The sequence below is a fragment of the Protopterus annectens genome, chromosome 13.part0 (genome assembly GCF_019279795.1).
Source record: "Protopterus annectens isolate FY-2018-M chromosome 13.part0, PAN1.0, whole genome shotgun sequence".
Lineage (NCBI taxonomy): Eukaryota > Metazoa > Chordata > Ceratodontiformes > Protopteridae > Protopterus > Protopterus annectens.
The window spans coordinates 657240750-657263430 of record NC_056747.1 but is presented as its reverse complement, the minus strand read 5'-3'; the positions used below and the strand labels follow the sequence as shown (position 1 = coordinate 657263430).

Genomic DNA, 22681 nt, shown 5'->3' with positions numbered 1-22681 from the left:
AATGTTGAGTCCAAACACTTTTTAGATACAATTGTAGTTTCCTCATATGGAATTAGCAGAATGCAGGAGGCCATGTAGCCCAGAGCCTGCAGAATTTTTCTTGCACATAACTGGGTCTTTGTTGCCATGCTTTCGAAGTAAGAAGTCAGTTGCCTTTGTCTGGCGTGAGATGAGCCATCTGGGCAGTTGTATTTAAGCTTGCACCCAGGAATATTATCTCTTGAGAGGGTACTAGTTTTGATTTATTTTCGTTTACTGTGTACCCTAGGCAAATTAGTAATCTTTTTACAAACGCCAGATGCTTTAGTAGAATGTCTCTGGTCTCTGCTGGAATAAGGCAGTTGTCCAAGTAGGGATACATTTGAATTCCTCTGTCTGCAAAATGCAATTACTGGTGTCAGGCATTTTGTGAAGACCCTGGGCGCAGTAGATAAGCCAAAGGGCAGTGCAGAGAATTGCTAGTGCATTGAGCCAGCTATGAATCTAAGGTATATTCTGCAAGATTGTCTGATTGGGACATGCAGGTATGCCTCCTTGAGGTCCAATGTTACCAGCCAAGACTCCTTGCCCAGCATGGGAAGAAGCTGCTGTAAAGTGAGCATCTTGAATTTTGGTACGAGTAAAAATGTGTTTAGGATGGATAGGTCCAAAATAGGTCTCCAATCTTTTCCCTTCCCTGGTACCAGGAATAGTCCGGAATAAAAACCTTGACCTTGTTCGTGAGTAGGTACCTCTTGAATAGCTTTCATGTCCATGAGATCTGAAATTTGTCTTTGTGCCTCTGCCCTTTGATTGTGTGGCAGGTTTGGCATGCCTCTCATTTTTGGAAGGGTGTGAAAATGGAATCTGTAGCCTCTGTTTATAATGTCCAGGATCCATTTGTCTTGTGACAATATACCAATTTTTTGAAAATAATGCCAGTTTTCCACCTAAGGGTGCTGCCATTTGAGCCTTGTTTGGCATGCAAAGGGGAAAGTCATTGGGCTTGCTTTCTGAATGGCTGCTAACTATCCTCACCACCTCTGTGTAGGAGCTTGCCATTGTCTGCCTCTAACGATCCTTGAGATTGCCCTCTGCCCCTCGGGCACCTGCATCTACCTCTTTGGGGTCTGTCCGTGGCTGGAAAGGACCAATTTTTGGAAGGCCAATTTCTACTGAAATGTGGAGGTTGTACCTGTAGAAAATCTTTCACTGTTTGCATTGATTTAGCCTTTTCCTCCATTTTCTTTAATACCTCCTCAGCTTTAACACCAAATAATACATCCTTTTGAAGAGGGGCATCTAGTAATTTAGCTTTGACATGATCTGGTAAGGTTTTTGTTCCTTGAGACAGGCATGTCTACGCATCACTGATCCTGTAACAGCAGCTCTACATGAGGCCTCTAGAGCATCAAAACCACATTTCAAGGTATGTTTACCCACTTGTTCTGCACTATGCATCAAATCCTGCAACTCCTTCCAGTCTGGTTGTTCAGGTTGTGACATTTTACTTCTCAATTGTGATAACAGAAACTGTTGGTACTTTAGCATATGGAACTGGCAGTTTAATGCCCTCATGGTTAAGGTGGCCGAGGTATATACCTTTTTCCCCCACCTTTCTAAGGATCTGGAATCTCTCTCGGAAGGTAATGGATTTTTAGCAGTGGAAGCCTTAATCCCCTTGGGGCCCTGTGAGATAGTTTCTGGGTCAGCCGCATGGCTTTTGTATAAAAATTGGTGAGTCAGGAACCCGGTAGTACCTGTCAGGCTTGACTGGGGCTGGAGGTAAAGAATCCGGGTTAAGGCAGGCCTCCAAGTACACATCATCTAGTATGTCTAAGACAGGAGGTATAGTTAGAGGCCTGTGCTGAGGTAGCAAGAGAAAATCCCTAAGCCTTTTCTTGGAATCAGAGTACTCTTGGCCTTCCCAGTGGAAGTGTTCCCTTAAGGTATGCAAGGTTTCCCCAAATGAGTAATCCTCGGGGGGGGGGGGGGGGGCAGAGGGAATTGACTCCTCTGAATCAGAATCTTCAAAAGGGGAGTAAGAATGTTCCTGTTCAGAGTGCTCTGATATAATGGAGGCCTGGTCAGAGGAGGGGGATTCTTCCTCCACTCTGGGCCTTTTGTCCAGGGGGGTGGTTGAGAACCCCTGATGAGTAAATCCTCAGCCATTTTAAACATCTGTTTTTTAGGCATGGGGCCTGGAGAAGGGCCCTGTGTAGCTTTGTCTCTTAGAATGCATGGCTGCTTTAGACTTAGTGAAAGCCTTGATGGAAAAAGAAGAGTAAGGTCTGAAGACACCTTGAGAGGAGGCAGACCTGTCTACATTTTGAGATTCACCACCATGAGTGGCTTCGGTATCTGTAGTCGGGGTGTGGGCAGAGGAGCCTGCGACCTCGGGCACAGAAGACACCGCCAATGAAGTGTCGTCGGTAGTCAAGGGCTGCGTAGGTGCTTCGCTGAGAACCGGACCACCTGTAGTCGGCTTTGGCGTGGTGTCGGTAGAGGCCGCGGACCTCGTGTGTCAGTCCTTATCTTTGCGTTTTTTTAGACAAAACTGGAGTCTGAGTATCCGACGACATAAGTTAAATTTTTTGCCAAAATAATGCTGGGCGAACTCCGCCCAACGCTTAATGGTGCGCTTGTTGAATGTGGCACAAAAATGACAGACCGAGACGTCGTGGTCTGGGCCTAAGCAAGGAATACAGAGGGAATGAAAATCCTTATGCGGTATTTGCTTCCCACATGAAATACAATTAACTGTCTGACATCGGTCTGAGGCAAGGAAAGTTTCCCCAACGGGGTACTTACCTTTCAAGAAGACTTTGGTTGCAAAATTTTCGTAATTTCAGGAGCTGGCCGACCGGCACTTGCGAACTGCTTCTGCCACTGCGCGGCAAGAAAGACTGGAGAAAATGGCGTCGGCTGGTTCTTTTATACCCCTGTCGCACTGACGTCAGGAAGAAGCAACGACAACCGACGCCGGACCTAGACTTTGGAATTCGGCCGACCGAGGACCCGCCTGACGGCAGGAGAACCCATCTGTTATGACTGCAGCTGCATGCACGATGATCACCCTCAGAAGCAGATGCCTGCTCAACGGCTCCGGACCCATCTGAGGGATTAATTTCCGAAGGCCCAATACCTTGATTATCCAAAGGCCTAGTTGTCTCTACGTGGGAGTTGGAGGCAGCCTGTGGCTCTGAGGTAGCAGGCGTCAGGGGCTGCGAAAGCGCCTCACTGAGAACTGGCGACTGGCCTAGAAGAGGCTTTGTCAGTTTTGGACCTCGGATGCCTGTCCTTCTCTTTTTCCTTGCGCTTTTTACGACTCTGGTCGTGGGCTGTTCTGAGGGCATTACCTTCGGCCAAAGTAATGAAAAGCAAAATCGTACCGACGCTTAGTGCGTTGGTTAAATCTAGCACAAAACCGACTAGCAACATCGTGGTCGGGGCCTAGACAAGGAATACAGTAAGAATGAAAATCCTTACGAGGTATTTGCTTCCCACAAGAAATACAATTGTTAACTTTTTCTGACATCGGTCTGGAGCAAGAAAAATGTTCCCCCAACGGGGTACTTAGCTTTATAGAAGACTTCGGATCTGAAATTCAATTTCAAAAATCTCAGGAGTCGGCCGACCGGCACTTGCGAACTGCTTTTGCTTCTGGCACGAGGCAAGAAAGACTGAAGAGAATGGCATCTGCTGCATCTTTTATACCCCTGGCGCATTGACGTCAAGGAAGTGGCGACAGCAACAGACGTCAGACTAGGACTTTGGAATTCAGGCCGAATGCGGGTAGCCTGCCAGCAGGATAACTAGTGTAATGACTGCAACAGTGAAACACGATCTGGCAGGACAGCAGAAGGGGAGGGGGATTTAACTTGAAGCCCAAAATATCTCTTGTATCAGACATTTGTGAGGTGTCCCATTTAAAGTAATTTCATTTTGGTTATAGGTCGCATCAAATCCAATATCCTCAGGGGGTGAACCCCCTCAATAGATTCCTCATTAGAAGAATACTCATTGGGAGGTGTAAAATATGGAATCCTCCGTGGAGGAGAATGAAGTATCATGCTTTTCATCCCTAACCTGAGATGGCATGGGGACGGAAGAGGCTGAAGCAGGCCTAGGGCTGAGCTAAGACAGAGCAGTGGGGGATGAGGCTGAAGGCCTGCATCACGGAAGTGAAGGACAGAGTCAGGCAGGCCTTTAGTGGAAGTGGTATGATTTTTTTTTTGCTGGGGTCGATGTAAGAACCGGCCTGGAATCAGATTTAGTAGGAACCGTATCAGAAGTCTGGATCCTAGTCGGAGGCACCACAGACTCTGGTTCCCCAACCACTACGGTAGTCTGGGTAGGCTCCGTGGACATGCCAGTCGTCGGCTAAGCAATGGCTTCCCCACAGGAAGTAGACTGATCCACCAGGCGCTCCTCAGCTCCTAAATATGCACCTGGCTGGGAGTCTGGTATTGGAGCAGCAGGCGAAAAGGCCTAGGAAGCTTGGGCTTCTTACGTGGAGGTTATGTGGCGGCTTCAAAAGCGGGATCCATTCTTAGGGCTAACTGCTTAAGGCGCTGCGGCCAGACGGTTGCATAGGGTCTTTCACACAAACGACTGACAGAGCAAGTGGCATGGTCGTGCTCCCAGCCTAAGCAAACACCTATCATGGGCTTCTTTATGGGGATGTGGCACCCACATTGGCATTTGCCCTTTTTACCCATAGGCTATAAACTGCTATAACAAACCAAGCCTAAGCAATAACAATCAGATATGAAAAATCAAAAACCCAACAGGTTACTTAGCTTGAGACGTCTGATGAGCTAACACAATGTGGTCATCTGCGGCTGAAAAGTTTAGGATTATGTGAGATGTCACATTTAAGGCCCCTGGTTTATGGCCTTGCATGTGACATCCCACTCTGCTGCAACAGCCAAGCTGAAGCTTTGAGTTGCCTGAAGGCAGGAAATCTCAACTAGAATACTGCAACATAGGAATGAGACATCACCCATTTGTGGGATTGAGTCATTGACCTGCTTAGCAAGTCTGCCATCACAGTGAGTTGAGGGGACAGACTGCCAGGAGAGAACCCTGGCTCTTCTGAACAATCTCCCACAGACAGCCAGTCTTCAAAAGATGTAGGACCATGTCCCACCCCACCTCTTCTTGATGTACCAGAGGACAGTGGTACTGGATATCACCATAGCACTCCTGGTAACAGTTGGGACTTAAATATTTGTAGGGCAAAAATTAAGGCCCTCATTTGATTATATGCTCCCTCAACTGGGAGGGGGGTGGAAACATCTCTCCAGTTCCCAATGGTTGCCCCTCAGCCCTTGCCTGATGCATCTGTACAGATCCTGGATGGGGGAAGGGGCCGGATAAGAAGGCATGTTTTTTTTTTTTTTTTTTAAATCAGAACTCCACCACTTTTGTTCTTTCGTTACGCAGGGAATGAAGGGGACCACAAACACTAGAGGATGCAGATGCTGTTTTCAGTCTGTTCTCAGGAATCACTGAAATGCCTCATATGCAGTCTTGCCATGGGTACCATGGGGATGCCGGAAGCCATGAATCCCAAGACACAGAAACTTCCTGGCAGACAGACTGCTGTGGATTTAGTCCTTGAAAATAAGTGATGAGGGTCAGAATTTTGTCAGGAGGCAGGCCATCATTTGGGCTGCAAGTATCCTGCAGAGGAACACAAGGTCCTGAGATGGGGTCAGGGAAGACTTGTTGATTTATGGTTAGCAGGGTCATGGTGTAGTCTTTAGGTGCTCTAGTACCAACCCCTGGGGATGAGGCCTGAATGAGGAGATTGTCCAACTAAGGAAAGATTTGAATGACCTGCATTCTGCAGAAGGCTAGGACTGAGGCCAAGCATTTTATGACTACTCTGGGGGGGCCATAGAGACCAAATGGCAAAGCACAGAACTGAAAATGCAAAGAATCCTCAGAGAACCAAAGGGATTTCCTGAAGAGTGGGTGGATAGGGATGTGCAAGCAAGCATCTTTTACATCAAAGGACACTGTGTAAGCCTGAGAGAATCAGGAGGGGGAGGAGTGTAGGAAGAGTCAGCATGCAGAAGGATGGCACCTTCAGAAAGGTGTTTAGATGAGATAGGTCTAAGATAGACCTCAAAGGACTTTCCTTCCTGGGGACTAGAAACATTCTGGAATATAATCCTTTTTCTCTTAGGTCTGGAGGCACGTCTTGAATGGTGGCCTGGGATATTAGGGAATGCAGGACTGGAGGAAAAAACATTTGGTCTCATGGGGGTTAAGGAATACCTCGAAAGGATGGTCTGGATTCCCAGGTCATGAAGTAACCTTGTTTGATAATGGTAAGGACCGAATAGTCCAGGGTAATCAGTTTCCAAGCTAGGAGAGACAAAGACAAGGGAGTAGATGGGTTTAGGACCCGGTAGTCACAGAATACCAGGTTTTGCCTAAAAGGGCTGTTTTTGTGCAGGTGTAGGAAGAGGATCTGGAAAGGGCCTGCTTTCTGGAATCCTCTCTTTGGAAGAAAGGCGTTTAGAGGGCTTCCTAACAAAGTCTTGACAGCGCAGTTCCTCTGGAAGCAGGGAACAGGGGACAACGATGTTCATAAGTTCTTTGCCCTTTTCCTGAAGGGCCTTGAGGAGCTCAGCAGATGCAGAGCCAAATAAGGCTCATCCAAGGGTGTTGTCCATTAAGTTTTGCTTTGATGTCATCTGGCAAAGCTGCAGCCTGAGGCAAGAATACCTTCTTAGGACTGATCTTGATGCAGCTGACCTAGCAGAGGCCTCCCATTGCACCTTAACTACATTTTATGGTCTGGTACCTTCACTAAGATTCAAGTAGTTGGCTATTTTGGACTTGTTAGGGCAGTTCTCCAAATTGCATGACTGCATCCATCAACAGAGCCAATGCATATTTGGCCATGTGGGTTTGATGGTTAATGGCCCTAACAGCCAAGGTGGCAGAAGTAACGTTTGGCCAACCTCTCCATAATCCTACTTTAGATGGAAGCAAGGAAGTGGAGGGTAGCAATTTGGAGGTTTTATCAACAGCCACAGAAATGGTAGCTGGGTCAGCTGATGGGGCCTTAAAACAGGAACTTGGCATCCTCCAGCACTTTGTAGAATCTAGTAAAATAGACTCAGTAAGAGCTACACCAAGAAGAGTAAATGCCAAGCAGCCCAAATAAAAATATTGAATAGTACAAATAGATTCCAGGGCTCTCAGACTGACCACACAGTTATCAATAATTCAAATAAAATCTTATTTTATTCAAACGGTTAGCGCTTTCACATAAGCTTCACCAGACCATGGTCTGATTAAGCTTATGTGAACGTGCTAACCGTTGTTTGAATAAAATGATTTTATTTGAACTACTGATATCTGCGTGGTCAGAGCCCTGGAATCTGTTTGTACTTTGTAGAATCTGTCGATTGTTTAGGAACAGGAGTTTGGGGATTTGGAGGCATCCAAAAAGGCAGGCTGGACAGGGGGGATTGCAGAAGGATTAGAAGATTCCATCCATAAAAAGTTGCAATACCTAGTCTGATACCCGGCTGCAATCCCTTTTGAAAGTCTCATTTGAACAATGGTTTCCCCAAAAGTGTTACCTTCCCAGGGGAGTCTGCTCCACTGGACTTCTCCTCTGGGAAGCATACCCTAGAGGTGAAGCAATCTGAGAGGAGGCAAGAGTCATCCCCAGAGGAATCTTCATCCTCAGAGGAAAGATCTTCCAAAGGCCTTTTCCAAGGGGTGGAGGGAAAAGGAACCTGAACCGGAGTTTGTGTCTGGCCATGAAAGCATTCAAGAGACCTTGGGTAAAGGCCTGCCAGTCGGTGGCTTGTTCGGATGGAAGAGCATGTTGGACCTGAGAAAAATGTTGGGTTTTCTGTATTTTCTTTTTATGCTACTCTGATAAATACTGTAGAGTAGGGAGTCTGGATGTCTGGTGACATTCCACAACATCCAAAAGAACTTCCTGGACCACAACCTGAGTAAGCCCATGCGGGCCTCGGGAAATAAGCAGTGGTCCTACCACCCAGCGACTGGGTTGGATGCCTGTGGTTCCCTCTGACATGCTGGCAGTCTCCTTAACAGCTTCCGCCATGGTACCAGTCAAGGGAGAATCTACAGTTTCCGATAAGGCCTCCGGGCCTTCATCGGCATTGGGAGGGACGCCCGGGGTAGAGGCAGCAGATGTGGTTTCAGGCCTAAGATTCCTGGCCCTTGAGTTGTGGCTCTTCCGAAGAGCCAGCCGTCATATCCATATCCTGTGCTAGGCACTTCAGATACTGATTCTCTAAAATGACTTGAGGGAAGCGAGGAAGCTTCTAAATCTTTGGTATGAAGGCTTTGCAAATATCGCACAACGTACTGTCATTCTGGGTCTAGACTGATCATGAAAGCTTTTGGGGAATTAACTTCTGCAGTGACACTTGCTCTTTCTACCCAACATTAACTGAAGAAAATCCATAGCAAAAGGCAACCACCCCTATGAGGTACTTATCTGAACCCAGGTGAAGCACGAGGTAATTTTTCCAAGCAAGTGATAACCGGAGCTGGTAGTCAAAGAGGTGGCAGAGAAATTCTCAGAGGCGCATGCTGATACCTGCTTTATACCAGATATCGTCCATTTATTACAGAAGTATTCTGAGTGATGCAGGCAAATGCACATACCTACCCAGTAGCAATTAAACTTTGGTAAAATGGACAGATGTTTGAGTCAACCGAAGGTGGACTCCCTTATGTTATGGATACTGCAGCATGTGAATAGGGCAGTCTATGCTGCACCTTTTCCTCAATTCCTCCCCACTAGGCTGGTCACCTGAAGTATGTCCTTCAATACTCAAACCATTTATTTTTTTGGCAGCAATTCATAGATTTTTCATTAGGAACCAGGACTACCAGTTCACTACAGATGCAGTGTCATATTTTCGTTACACCACTAAAACCCTAAGCCAATCTACAACCATGCAATGGGCAGGAGCTACCCATTTCAAATGAAAACACCTATGCTCACCATTAGGATTAAAACGTGATAGGACTCAAAAGCCCTTAAGCTATGGGACATCAAGCTCTCCCTAACAGAAAAATGTTATTCGTTCTTAAAGGATTAGCTTACCCAACAATCATTTAGCATTTTAAACATTTGTCTTATTACATCTAACTTTTTCACCCTAACTGCTAGCAAAGAAAACCAGTTTATCCAAAAACAGCAGCATGGGGTTACATGCTGCACGGATTTCCTTTCATAAAAGGAAAGAACTGGACAAATACATTGATGAAAATTATGCACATGACACAATATAAAATGCTCTAATCAGATTAAGTAATGCTATAAGCTTGGGAATCTGTTAGCAACTTTAACTGTAGTATGGGAGATAAATGGGGCAGACAGGAAAACCTGGGCTTTAAGAAAGTTGCTTTGTATAAAACTAGGTAACGTGCCCATAATGCAACAAGATACTGCCATCTGCAAGCTACTCTAAACACTTGCACTCATGGTCAGATTGAAGCAAAGCTAAGGAAAACCAAAAATCCAGGGTACTGCGGATATGTTCTTCCACTTTCATCCAGAAAAAGTATCAATTAAGCACAAACTCAAACCACTTTCAGATCAAAATACATTCTGATAAATTGCACAACAGATCTGGAGCTTTAAGGCCTTCAAGGCTCAGAGACCCAGCAGCAAGTCTTCTAGCACCCAAACTAGTTCCACAATACAAATCTGAAGCTGTAACAGCACATCAACTTTGCTCTGGTCTCAAGGAGTAATGGGACTCTTCATACAAGCCGGGAACAAGGCTCATTTCAGAAACGTCTCGACGCAGCACAGCACGAGACCAAAGTAAAATGGTAACCACATCAGGCTGTTTTGAGGAGGAATATACATGACTAGCAGATCACAAAACCTTTCTATGTAAATATAAAGCTCTGCTAAAAATATGGAAGCCTGTTGTGTTCATATACTGTACTCTCACCTCACAAGAACTCCTTTAAATATAATATTTCAGTAGAACTCACCATCTCCCTGCATATCTGAAGTCCATAGTGTCAAGTTATCACGTAACAACTGCATGATCAGTGTGGAATCCTTGTAACTTTCTTCACTTAATGTATCCAGTTCTGCAATAGCATCATCAAATGCAGCCTTTGCCAACCTAGAAACAAAATTAATATGAACAGTAAAAACTTGGTTTCCTTAAATCGCATGGAAGTGAGACTCCTGACAAAAAACAGCACACCATGAATCTTAAAGTTCAGCTTTACTGTTGCGACTTAACCCTAAAAATGTAGTTTAAATGTTACTAGTGCCTTATAGTCCAGCAAACCCATGTAGTAGTAGTGGCAGCATTTTAAATATGCAAGAAATCTTGGTCCTAGACAACTGCAGAAGAGCAAACTTGCACTGCTGTAACCAATGTTAAACATTCACAGGAAAATGCAAAAAGGTCGCAACTGGCAAACTCGCAAAACATGCATGATGGTTCAAAATGCACTGTTAAGTATCAAAGAACTCAAGTGAAACTTGCACTCATTTCATGCGCATCAGAGCTGAAACAGGCAATGACACTTCCATGAAAGCAACATGTGAGGGGGGGGGGGGTTTGTACTTTAGACCAAAATAGAACCAATCTACATTCAGGCTGCAGAGTTATGTGCTCTGCAGTCAATTGGGGAAGTGTATACCAAAATAATGTTGATCAGGGCAGCTTCAAACAGAAGCTCAGTACTCTCAATGGTAGAACAGATGAGCTGAAGTCATACTTGCCATAACAGATCTGTTTGTAGTTTTATTTTAGTCCAGTTCAACCTTTGTGTTGTCAGATCAGACCTGTGTCTTTGAAGCTTCAATCCCAGGGCTACAACCTCCCCTACCCAAAATTCTCTCCAATCCACCTTAGTACCTCAGATTGAGTTTTCCAGATATCGGCTAATATTCTATAAAGTTAAAAGAATACAAAATATAAATTATATAAACAAGCAAAGCTGAAGCATAGAAGCTGTTAGGGTCTCAGGTGGCATCTACTCAGTAACCAAGAAATGTCAGAATATTGAAAGGAGGGAGGGGTGTCAAACCAAACAAAACTTGGATCTATTACAGTAAGCACACAACTTTTGTATCAGATGTCTACCAACGTCCTATTCAAACTTTGGGACAGACTGCCAAACATCTGGGTGTTATCAAGGAAGGACATTCTTGACGACAGTACAGCCCTCATCTTAGAGAGAGGGATGTGGTTTGGCCTCTAGATGTGACCAAGAACTATGGACCACCCTCCCCTCAAAATGCCTCCCTATCCATTTTGTCAAAGGCGGTCGAAACTGCTGTCCTTTTAGAACGAGCTTTGCATTTGTATGCTAAGAGACATCTCTTACATAGGCAAAGAAAATACTCTGGATGGTTGTCAGTGGAACTTTGAAGATGCCCTTACCAAGCTTTGCCCTGGAGAAAGCTATACATATTTGGTCCAGCTTTCTGAAGTACTGTTCTATGAAAGCAGAACCAGAGTTTGAGATTAACATCTAGCAATTGCAGTCCATACTCCTGTATCCTGGGGAAAACACTGGTAGGTCAACAAATTCAGACTTGCTTCAGATGTCACCTTAAGGGGAAAGGATGCTTTAGTTCTTAGTGCAACTCTTTATGGAAAAAGAATAGGGAGGTTTACAAGAAAGGGCTTGTAGCTCAGCAATTATCTTACTGAAGTGACTGCAGCTAGGAAAATTGTCTTACAAGACAAACTTAAGTCTGCAGAAGCAGGTGTGTGTGTGTGTGTGTGTGTGTGTGTGTGTGTGTGTGTGTGTGTGGGGGCGACTAGTCAATGTTTGTAGGAAAGCGGATATCCCAGGGAGAGAAGGATATCTGTGGGTCACAGCGAGAAGGCTCCTTTGAGAAAGGTTTTGGAAATTTTCAAGACCTGCTATGGAGGTATTTTGTCTGATAATTGGAAATGGTCATTTATATATTTTCATCACATAAAAACTAGATTCACTATGAAAATTTCTAAGAAGTCAAACCCTTTGACAAAGTCCAAAGGGAACACTTCCATTTACTTTGAAAATTCTTGGCAGCTTGAGAGGCGGAGATAATACAGACTACTGAAGAAAGCCTAGTATCTCTGACTAGTTAGAACTAGAACCATGAGGACAATTTCACGGACATTTGGTCTGGAAGAGGCATTACAGACAGGTGACAAGTTTGGACAGTGATCCAGCATCCAGAGAGTTCTACTACAGGGGGCCACAGGAAAGGGAACCAAACTTGCAGAGGCCAAAAGGGAGCAATGAGGATCACTCTGGTCTTGCACCTTCTGGCTTTAAGTTTGGTTGTCAGGGGTATTGGAGGAAAGGTATACACAGGTGTCCTGTGGGCCAAATGGGGAGTAGAGCATCCTTCTGTGACTGTCCCTGTGGTGGGGAATCAGGGCAAAGTACCTGCGACATTTGTTTCAGGTAGCATGCGTAAAGGTCACACAGCAAGGCTGGCCACAGCAAATGAATATATTAGTTGTCACTGCTTGGTTGAGGGACCACCTGCGAGGAAGAACCTACCTGCTCAGTTTGTCCTCTAGTATCCTGGGGACATCCACTGTGAGAGACTAACAGAAAACAATGGGAAGACATTGCCCACCGCCACATACCCAGCGTCTACAAAGAGGGTATCAGGTTCCACTCCCATTTAATATACCACACTGCCATGTTGTCTGGACAGAAATCACATCCTTGGGAGGAAGTCCTGAAAAGCCTGCAACACTAGGACAGTCTTCACCTCCAAGACACTTGAAGTTTAGCCTCTAGATGTGACCAAGAACCTTGGACCATCCTCCCTTGAAATGCCTTCCCACTCCAAAGGGATCTGTAGTAGTGGTTGTGCCTGGCAAGGGTCAGGCTTCCGTTACTGATGGAGAAGCAATACACCAACTGGTGTGATTCTTACATACTTGTGTGATTTGAATCCTGGAGTTTTGGGGGTGGTGAACATTTAAGTCACTGAACTTAAAGGATCCACTGAATGACTAGTGTGAAATCCGGCTAGGAGTATAAGAGTGATTGTTGAAGTATGACTAGTCTTGTTGGATAAGGATGCCGGGATGAGCAGAGTTGCAACTAAACACATGGAAAGCACTCTAATCTGGTAACTTGGGTAGCAGAGAAGTGTCCTGCAAAACTGGAGTAAACGTGGGCTCACCAGTTCCAGTGAAAACGGAGACAGGAGAATGGAGAGGACTGAGATGCTGTCTGTTCCAATCTCCTGGAACAAACATCTGAAGACAGTTTAGACAGAGAAGGAAAAAGTCAGTTTACTTTTCTCCTTAACCTTTTCTGGGGCCTTAAAGACCAAGCCTAGTCTTGTTGCTTAGCAAGGGAGGCAGAAGAGGCAGGCCAAGCAAAAGTAGTGGAGGAAGAAATCCCTTCAATTTGGCATGGTGAGCTTGTAAAGCTCTAGCGTTAAAACAGGCACATTAAAAGCATTGTATGCACAAATGGGTAGTGCCCAGGCAATATACTGTGAGGATCTTAAGGGGGCAATTTATGCCTAAAGTCAGAACACTTAAAGGCTTGAGATTTAGCCAGAATGAGGAGTGGCTGAATGCAACACTTGTATTATAAATACTACGAAGTGACCAACAAATCTAAAACCACAGTGGTGTTTTACTGTTCGCCAAAGTATCTTTAATTAACATGCTGTTCAACACACTATCAAGCTGCGTCTAGGAAAACTAAATTCTACACTATAAAGTACAGTTGTGTACACTTACCATACATGTAGATGTTAGAGTGTATTCACTGTTGCAGTCTTTACAATTGGGTTATCCTGCTGGCAGGCTGCCCTCAGTCGGCCTGAATTCCAAAGTCTTGGTCCAGCGTCGGTCGCCTCTTCCCTGACGTCAGAGCGTCAGAGGTATAAAAAATGCATCAGAAGTATAAAAAATGCAGCAGACAGCATTTTCTTCAGTTTTTCTTGCCCCAGATGTCAGGAGCCCCCAAAAGGGTAGGCTAAAAATATGTTAATAAAACATACATGCACCAAACAATATTTTACCTTCCTCTACAAGCAAACACCCTACATAGGTTGTATAGATTGCAGAAGTACAGATATGTTCCAGCAAAAGTAAGGGGGATGGCGGGTGGGTAACCTGGACTGCAACAGTGAATACACAAACATCTACATTTATGGTAAGTGTACACAACTGTACTATGTTCTTCGTGTTTCACTGTTGCAGTCATTACAATTGGGTTGAATCCCAAAGCTAAGGTTGTGAGGCTGGAGCTAAATAGCATTAAGGGCGGCTATGAGGCCCTGCAGAACTGCAGTGGCAAAGCCTGCCCTGGACTTAAGAGTGGTAAATGATAGTGCTTTGTAAAGGTTTGCACTAACCTCCAGGTAGCAGCCTCTAAAATGTCTTTGGTTGGTACTCCCCTGAGGAAGGCTGCTGAAGTGGCTGCTGCTGTGGTTGAATGAGGCCTAATGCCCTTAGGCACTGGCTTGCCATGTTGTGAATAGCAGAAACGAATGCAGTGGCCTATCCACTTTGAAATAGTCTGCTTTGAGATGGCCTTTCCTTGTGATCCTGCAGCATATGCCACTAGTAATTGCTTTGAAAACTTTGGTTCTGTTCATGTAGAATCGAAGCTGTCTGTGTATGTCCAAAGAATGCAGAATTCTCTCTCCCTTGTTCTGTGGATTTGGATAAAAAGTTGGCAGATGAATAGCTTGGTTAAGGGCCACACTGGACACTACCTTAAGCATAAATGTCAGGTTTGTCCTCAGAGAAACCCTGTCTGGATAAAAAATGATAAAAAGGTTCCTCAGCCATGAGTACCTGTAGCTCTGAAACAGGTCTTGCAGAAGTTATTGCTAGGAGCAGAGCTGTTTTCCAAGATAACTTTATATCAGCTGTAGCGGCTGGCTCAAAAGGAGGTAGGGTGAGTTTTTCCAAGACATAGTTGAAGTCCCATGCAGGTATTGGTGATCTCCTTGGAGGCCTTAAGTTTTTGGCTCCTCTGAGGTACTGCCTTAAAGGATGAAAAAAGATTGGTGGCTCTATTGTAATGAGCCGAAATGGTAGAGGCATGAATTTTAGATTAAAAAAATAGGCCTTTGTCCAGCATCTCAATTAAGTACTGCAAAATCTGAGGGATATTTGGTACAGCTGTGTCAATTCCTTGTGTCTGGTTCCAAGCACAGAATCCCTTCCATTTTCCAGCATAAGATTTTCTAGTACTAGGCCTTCTAGCCTCCAAAATGACATCCATCACAGCTTCTGTGAGAGGTGCGTTTTGTATGACTACATTATCCGCCATGCTGCCAGATTTAAGGTCTTGAGATGGCTGTGCAGGATCTGATTGTTTTGTTGGGACAGTAGATGAGGTAATTAAAAAGCCGGGCATCGAGACAAGTTCCTTAGGATTGGATACCAGTACTGGCGGGGCCAGTCTGGGGCAATCAGTATCTTTGGCTTTTCTTGTCTGACCTATAGGAGTACCTCTGGGAGGAGAGGCAGTGGAGGGAAGGCATATACTGCTAATTTTTTTCCAGCTGAAAGATAAGGCGTCCACTTTCCATGCTTGTCTGTGATGAGTCCTTGTGCAGAATCTTTTTAGTTGGTAGCTGTGAGGAGAGGCAAATAGATCTATATCCGGGCATCCCCATTTCTTTGTTATCATGCTGAAGACCTGTGGATCCAATTTCCACTCGTGGGGATCCATGAGGTTTCTGCTTAGTCTGCCAGAGTATTTGTCTTTTCTGGCAGGTATTGTGCCTGCAGATGTACTTGGTAAGTCAATGCTGTGTCCCACAAAGTCATGGCTAGTCTGCAAAGGGGGTAAGAATGAGTGCCTCCCTGCTTGTTTATATTACCACATGACCGTGGTGTTGTCCGTCTTTATCAGTAGTTGTCCCGGACGAAGTAGGTCCTTGAAGGCTGTCAGGGCATTCTGAACAGTTAGCATCTCTGATTGATATGTAGATGCATTTGGTTTGCGAACCATGTGCCTTGAATACATCTTCCTGCCATGTGGACCCCCACCCCCAGGCATAATCTGATGCATCCGTTAATGTCTGCCTGGCGATAAAGTGAATGGCTGTCCTTTGTTCTGGTGACAAGCCTTCGCCTATCAAAACTTCTGATGCAGGCAGAGAATGAGAGTAATCCTTGTTTCCAGGCTGTGGCAATGTTGAGTCCAAACACTTTAGGTATCACTAAAGTTTCCTCGTATGCAGTCTTGCATATGGAATTAGTAGAATGCAGGATGCCATGAAGCCCAAAGCCTGCAGAATTTTTCTTGCAGAAAACTGGGCCTTTGTTGCCAACTTTTTGAAATAGGTAGTCCGTTGCCTTTGTTTGCCTGGCTGAGATAAGCCATCTGGGCAGTTGCATTTAAGCTTGCACCCAGGAATATTATCTCGAGGGTACTAGTTTTGATTTCTTTTCATTGACTGTGTACCCTAGGCATGTTAAAAATCTCTTGACAAACGTCAGATGCTGTAGTAGAATGTCCTTGTTCTCTGCTTGAATGAGGCAGTCGTCCAAGTAAGGATATATTTGTATTCCTCTGTCTGCAGAATGCAATTACTGGTGCCAGGCACTTTGTAAAGACCCTGGGCGCAGTAGATAAGCCAAAGGGCAGTGCAGAGAATTGGTAATGCATTGAGCCTGCTTTGAATCTGAAGTATCTTCTGCATGTTTGTCCGATTGGTACATGCAGGTATGCCTCTCTTAGGTCTAAAGTCACAAGCTAAGCCTTCTTGCCCAGCATGGGCAGAAGCTGCTGTAGAGTCAACATTTTGAAATTTGGTATATCCAGGTATGTGTTTAGAAAAGATAGGTCCAGTATTGGTCTCCAGGCCTTGTCCTTTCTTGGTACTAACAGTCTTGGATAAAATCCTTGTCCATGCTCTTGCTTTGGTACTTGTTGAATGGCCCCCATTTCCATGGGGGATGAGATTTGTTTTTGTGCCTCTATCCATTGATTTTTTGGCAGGTCTGGCCAACCGTTTGCCCTTGGCAGTGTATGGAAGTGAAACTTGTAGCCTTGTGACACTTTGTCCAGGGTTATGTGCCAATTCTGGGAAAAGTGCTAGTTTCCCCCCTAAAGGTGCTGCCAGAAGATAAGTGCTTGGCGCAGGCAGGTGGAAGTCATTGAGACAGTTTCCGGTATGGCTGTGATTTGTCTTCTCCACTTTTGGAGGTAGAAGCACCCCACTGTTTCGACCTGTACGAACCTTGGGGCTGGGATCTGCCTCTACGGCATCTGGATCTGCCCCTTTGTGGCCTGTCTGACACTGGAAAGGACCAATTCTTTGTAGGCCAGTGTCTGCTAAATCTTGGAGGCTTGTACCTGTAAGAAATCCTTCACCGTTTGCATAGCTTTTGCTTTGTCCTCCATTTTCTTTAACACTTCTGCTTTAACACCAAACAAGATGTCATGCTGTAATGGAGCATCTAAATTTTGCTTTGACATGATCAGGCAAACTTTGTTCCTTTAACCAAGTATGCCTCCTAATGACAGTACCCGTAACAGCGGCCCTGCAGGAGGCCTCCAGAGAATCAAAACCACATTGCAAAGTATGCATTCCAACTTGTTCAGCTGCATGCAATAAATCCTGCACATTCAGAATTTAACATTTTCTGTTTAAGCAGTGACATGATATACTGCTGATATTTGAGCAGATGAAACTGGCAATTTAAGGCCCTTATAGCCAAGGTAGTAGAAGTGTAAATCTTTTTTCCCCATCTGTCTAGTGCCATAGAATCCCTGTCAGAGGGGGCAGGGTTTTTTTGCAGTGGAAGCCTTGACCCCTTTGGGACCCTGAGAGTTTCTAGGTCAGCAGTATGGTTTTTGGAAAGGAATTTGAGAGTCAGGAACCCTGGGGAGGCAAGGAGTCAGACTAGACTGAAAACACATCTACAACGGCCAACACAGGTGGAACAGCTAGGGGCCTGTGTTGTGATAGTAAAAGGAAGTCTGAGCCTTTTCATAGATTCTGAAAAATCTTGGCTCTCCCAGTGGAAATGTTCCTTCATGGTATGCAAGGTTTCTCCAAAGGAGTAGTCTTCAGGAGGAGAGGCTGAAGGGATAGATTCTTCAGCATCAGAATCCTCATAGGGAGGAAGTTAGTATTCCTGATACTAGAGGAATCAGAAGAAATGGAAACCTGATCTGAAGATTTAGTCCGTCTCTTGCCTAGGCCTTTTATCAGGAAGGGGATGGGAACCCCTGATCAAAGTAATTAAGTCTTCTGCAATTCTGAGCATGGAGGCCTGTCCATGAGGCTGTTGTACTTGTTTCTGTCCTTAAAGGTGCTTTAGTCTTTGCCTTTGAAGCAAAAGTCGTTTTAATGTATAACTGAGTAGGTCTGAAAACACCCTCAGAAGCAGATGCCTGCTCAGCGGCTCCTGACCCATCTGAGGAAATGGTCTCAGAGGGTCAAATACCTTGGGTTTCCAGCGGCCTAGTCGATTACACGTGGGAGTTTTTAGCAGCCTGCGGCTCTAAAGTAGCAGGCATCAGGGGCTGCGAAGGCACCTCACCGAGAACCAGCGACTGGCTTAGAAGCCGCCTCATCGGTTTTGGACCTCTGTTGCCTGTCCTTTTCTTTGTTTCTTGTGAATTCCGGTAGTTGGATGGGTATCAGACGACATTGTATAATTAAATCTTCTGCCAAAAGTGTAATGCAAAATCATACCGACGCTTAATAGTGCATTGGTTGAATCTAGCACAAGACAACTAGCAATGCCGTGGTCATTACCTATGCAAGGAATACAGTAAGAATGAAAGTCCTTATGAGGTATTTGCTTCCCACAAGAAATGCAACTAACTTTTTCTGACATCGGTCTGGAGAAAGAAAAAAAGTTTCCCCAACGGGGTACTTGGCTTTTAATGAAGACGTCTGATCTGAAATTCGAACAAGAAAATCTCAGGGGTTGGCCGACTGGCACATGCGAACTACTTCTGCTTTGGGCATCGCGCGGTAAGAGACTGAAGAAAATGGCGTCGGCTGCATCTTATTCCCCTGACGCTCTGACATCAGGGAAGAGGCGACAGCAACAGACGCCGGACCAAGACTTTGGAATTCAGGCCGACTGAGGGCAGCCTGCCAGCAGGATAACAACTGTAATGACTGCAACAGTGAAACACGAACATCTGGGGGACCAGCCTTCCGGTAGAGGTATAAAAGGTTTTAGCCATCTCAAACACCAAAACTTTTACACGCAAGGACACGAGAGCCCTTAACACATCTGAAGTCTTCAGGCAGCAAACCAGATCAGAATACCAAACTGGAGTAAAGGGTATTATGGGTAGTGGAGTCAGAACCGTGGAAGTTTCAAATTTGGCGCAGAGGTCTTAGACTTCCCATACCTTGAACTGAACGAAAAACACGTGCATTTGTCTAAATGATTTGTTACTGGCTCCGTGGGGAGAGGTAAGGAGTTGGATGTACTCTAGTGGGTATGCACTACCCCTGGGCCACTTAAGGAACAAAAAAGTAATTAGTTGAAGGGAGTGAAGACCGAATAGTTTTGTAAAATCTTACCATAACTACAGATCTCTCTTCCATGCTGCAGTATTTATAACGCAAGGGATTCCCCACCTAGGTGACCCGAACATCCAGCCAGTATACAAAAGATTTAAACTACTGCAAGGTACATGCAATGCTGCACATAAGCTAGCAGCAGACGTAGGCCATAAAAGTGACATCTGCATGCACCATCCTCAAAGTACAGTTGTGTATACGTAACAAATGTAGGAGTGTATTCACTGTTTCAGTTATCACCTGTGGTTTATCCCTGCTGTGGTAACCCTTGGCCGGCCCGAATACCAGAGTCCATGTTTTTCTGCATCTGCTGTGGTCGCTTGTGACTGACGTCAGGTCATCAGTGCTATAAAGCAAGGGAGATGATGTCATTACATCAGTTTTTCCTGCCCTAACCAGTCAGAAGCCCAAGGAAATATGGTAAAGTGGTCCTGGTGGCTAAAAGCCACCATAAGCTTATGTCACCCCAAGGAAAGAGGATACAAGGGGAAGGACGGGGAGAAACAAGGACTGCAACAGTGAATAACCTTGAACATCTACATTTATGGTTAAGTGTACACAACTGCACTATGTTCTTAGTGTTTCACTGTTGCAGTCATCACCTGTGGGAGGACTCCCTAAGCTGAGGAGAGGGGTGGAAGGATTAGAGACCTAGGCATTGGTAAGCATGCCCTGCAGAACTGCAGAGGCAAACCCTGCCCTAGCCTTCAAGAAAAGAGGTAGGTGGTAATGCTTTGTAAAGGAATGGACAGAGGTCCAGGTGGCAGCTTCCAAGATGTCCCTGGTGGGAGCTCCTCTGAAGAATGCTGTGGAAGTGGAAGCTGCCCTAGTGGAATGGGTACGAAGAGACTAAGGGGATGGTTTCCCATGGATTCTGTAGCAGAAACGGATAGTGCGATATCCACTTGGAAAAGGCTTGCTTGGAAATGGGCTTCCCCTCTGCCCCTGGAGAAAAGAAGACATGTTGGTCTGTTTTCCTGAAGGGTTTAGTATAGTATACACAGTATCTGAGCTGTCTGTGCACAGTCTAGTGAGTGCAGAATTGTTCTGAAGGTTAGGGAAGAAGGTGGGTAGATGTACGGCCTGGATGAGAGTCACATTAGATACCACCTTGGGCAAAAAGGAGGTGTTAGTCCTCAAGGAGACCCTGTCTGCATGGAAAATGATGAAGGGCTCAATGGCCATCAATGCCTGAAGTTCTGAAACCCCTTCTGGCTATGGTGATAGCTAGTAGGAAAGCAGTCTTCCAGGAGAGGTATTTCAATTCTGAAGCAGCAGGTTCAAAGAAAGGTAATTTTAGTTTTTCCAGACCATAATTCAGGTCCAGGCTGGCGTGGGTAGCCTTTGGGGAGGTCTGATATTAGAAACTCCTGAGTAACTGTTTAATCCACGGATGAGAACAGGGGCTGATCTGTATCAAAATGAGCTGAAATGGCTGAGGCGTGGATTTTAATAGAGGAGGAGAGGCCACTATCGAACTCCGCTACATAGTCCAGGATAAGAGGGATGGAAGGATGCAAGGAACTGCCCCCTCTGGACTGGCTTCAGGAGCAGAATCTTTTCCATTTACCAGAGTAAGATTTTCTGGTGCTGAGCCTTCTGTGATAATGTGCAGGACCAGTTTGCTTTTAGAGAGCCTGCAAGTCGGGTGCAGCATCCCCCCCCCAGTCATCAGGGGAACTGCCTGGGAGGCTGTGATGTCATGCTGCGCAGTAAGGGGTACTAACGCTGTCTGGGCCAATCTGGAGCAATGAGGACGGCCTTTGATCTCTCCTCCCTTATCTTTATCAGTACCTTGGGAAAAAGAGGCAGATGGGGGAATGCACAGAGGGAATTCCAGGGGAAGGTCAAGGCATACACCTTCCACGCTAGGTGGTGATATTCCCTAGTACAGAACTGTTTTAACTAGTGGCTGAGGTGCAAAGCAGAGAGATTCACCAATGGAGTTCCCCACTCCTGGGTGACTTGCTTTTCCTACGGAGCTGCCATTCACGGGGTCCAAGTAAGCTTCTGCTTAAGTGGTCTGCCAGGATGTTCTTGATCCCTGGTAGGTATTGGGCTATTAGGTGTAATCCAATGGAGGAGGCTGTCAGCCAGAGGTTCATGGCTAGACTGCAAAGAGAGTAAGAGTAGGTCCCTCCCTGTTTGCTGATGTACCACATTACAGTGGCGTGTTTTGATAATGAGAACCCTTGGCATGAGATGGGGTTTGAAGGATGCCAAAGCCTTTTGTACTGCGATCATTCCCTTCTGGTCGATGGGCGAGTGAAGGTTCTGGGCATCCCAAAGGCCATGGGTGCATCTGCCTACTAGGTGAGCACCACAATCAATATCCGAGGTGTTGGTGGTGGTCTGCCCGGTAGGGTGGAGGATAAAGGGAAGTCCCTTATTGGCACAGGCCCCTGCCCACCAGAGAAACTCTGCCCTTAAAGGGGATCAGAGGGAGAGGGGTCTCTAGAGGCGGAGTGCGCTGACACCAAAGGTTCTTTAGATACCACTGAAGTTTTCATGGGAAGCTTGGCCAGAGGAATTGAGAAGCAAGATGCCCAAATACCCAAGGCTTGCAAGAACTTCCTCGCTGTGAGGGGACTTCTGGAAGCCAGCTGGGTAAAGTAGAGAGGCAGGAAGCTCTGGTTTTCTGGGGATAGGAAAGCCATTTGGGATGCTGTGTCCAGCAGTGCTCCCAAGAAAATGATTCTCCGGGAAGGTGTTTGCTTTGATTTCTTCTCATTGAGAGTGAACCCTAAGGAAGTTAGGAGAGTTCGGACAAAGAGGTTGTCCTGGAGCACCATTTCTTTGCACTTTGCCTGAATGAGGCATTCGTCCAGATAAGGGTAAATCTGTATATTTCTCTGTCTGCAAAATGCTATGGCCGGGGCCAAGCATTTGGTGAATACCCTGGGAGCAGTGGATAAACCAAAGGGTAGCGCAGAGAACTGAAAATGCGAGCCTGCTCTGAAGCGCAGGAATTTTCTGCAGAATTCCCTTATGATGTGGAGGTAGGCAAATTTTAGGTCTAGGGTCACTAACCAGGCATTTTGTCAGCATAGGCAGCAGCTGCTGCAAAGTTAGCATTTTGAATTTGGGGACCACCAGGGAGTTGTGCAGAATGGATAAATCCAGGATGGGGTGCCAAGTGCCCTCTTTTCTGGGAACAAGGAA

At 45.6% G+C, this 22681-nt stretch overlaps 1 protein-coding gene across 2 annotated transcripts in view; it reads right to left on the bottom strand.

Moving 5' to 3' along the window:
• The window catches only part of YWHAE (tyrosine 3-monooxygenase/tryptophan 5-monooxygenase activation protein epsilon), a 958490-nt gene that overhangs the window by 244853 nt on the left and 690956 nt on the right, over positions 1-22681 (bottom strand). For both annotated transcript variants that reach the window (XM_044054341.1, XM_044054340.1), the window contains exon 5: positions 10000-10136. In XM_044054341.1, coding sequence (XP_043910276.1) covers positions 10000-10136 — 137 coding nt within the window. The remainder of the gene's footprint in view (positions 1-9999; positions 10137-22681) is intronic.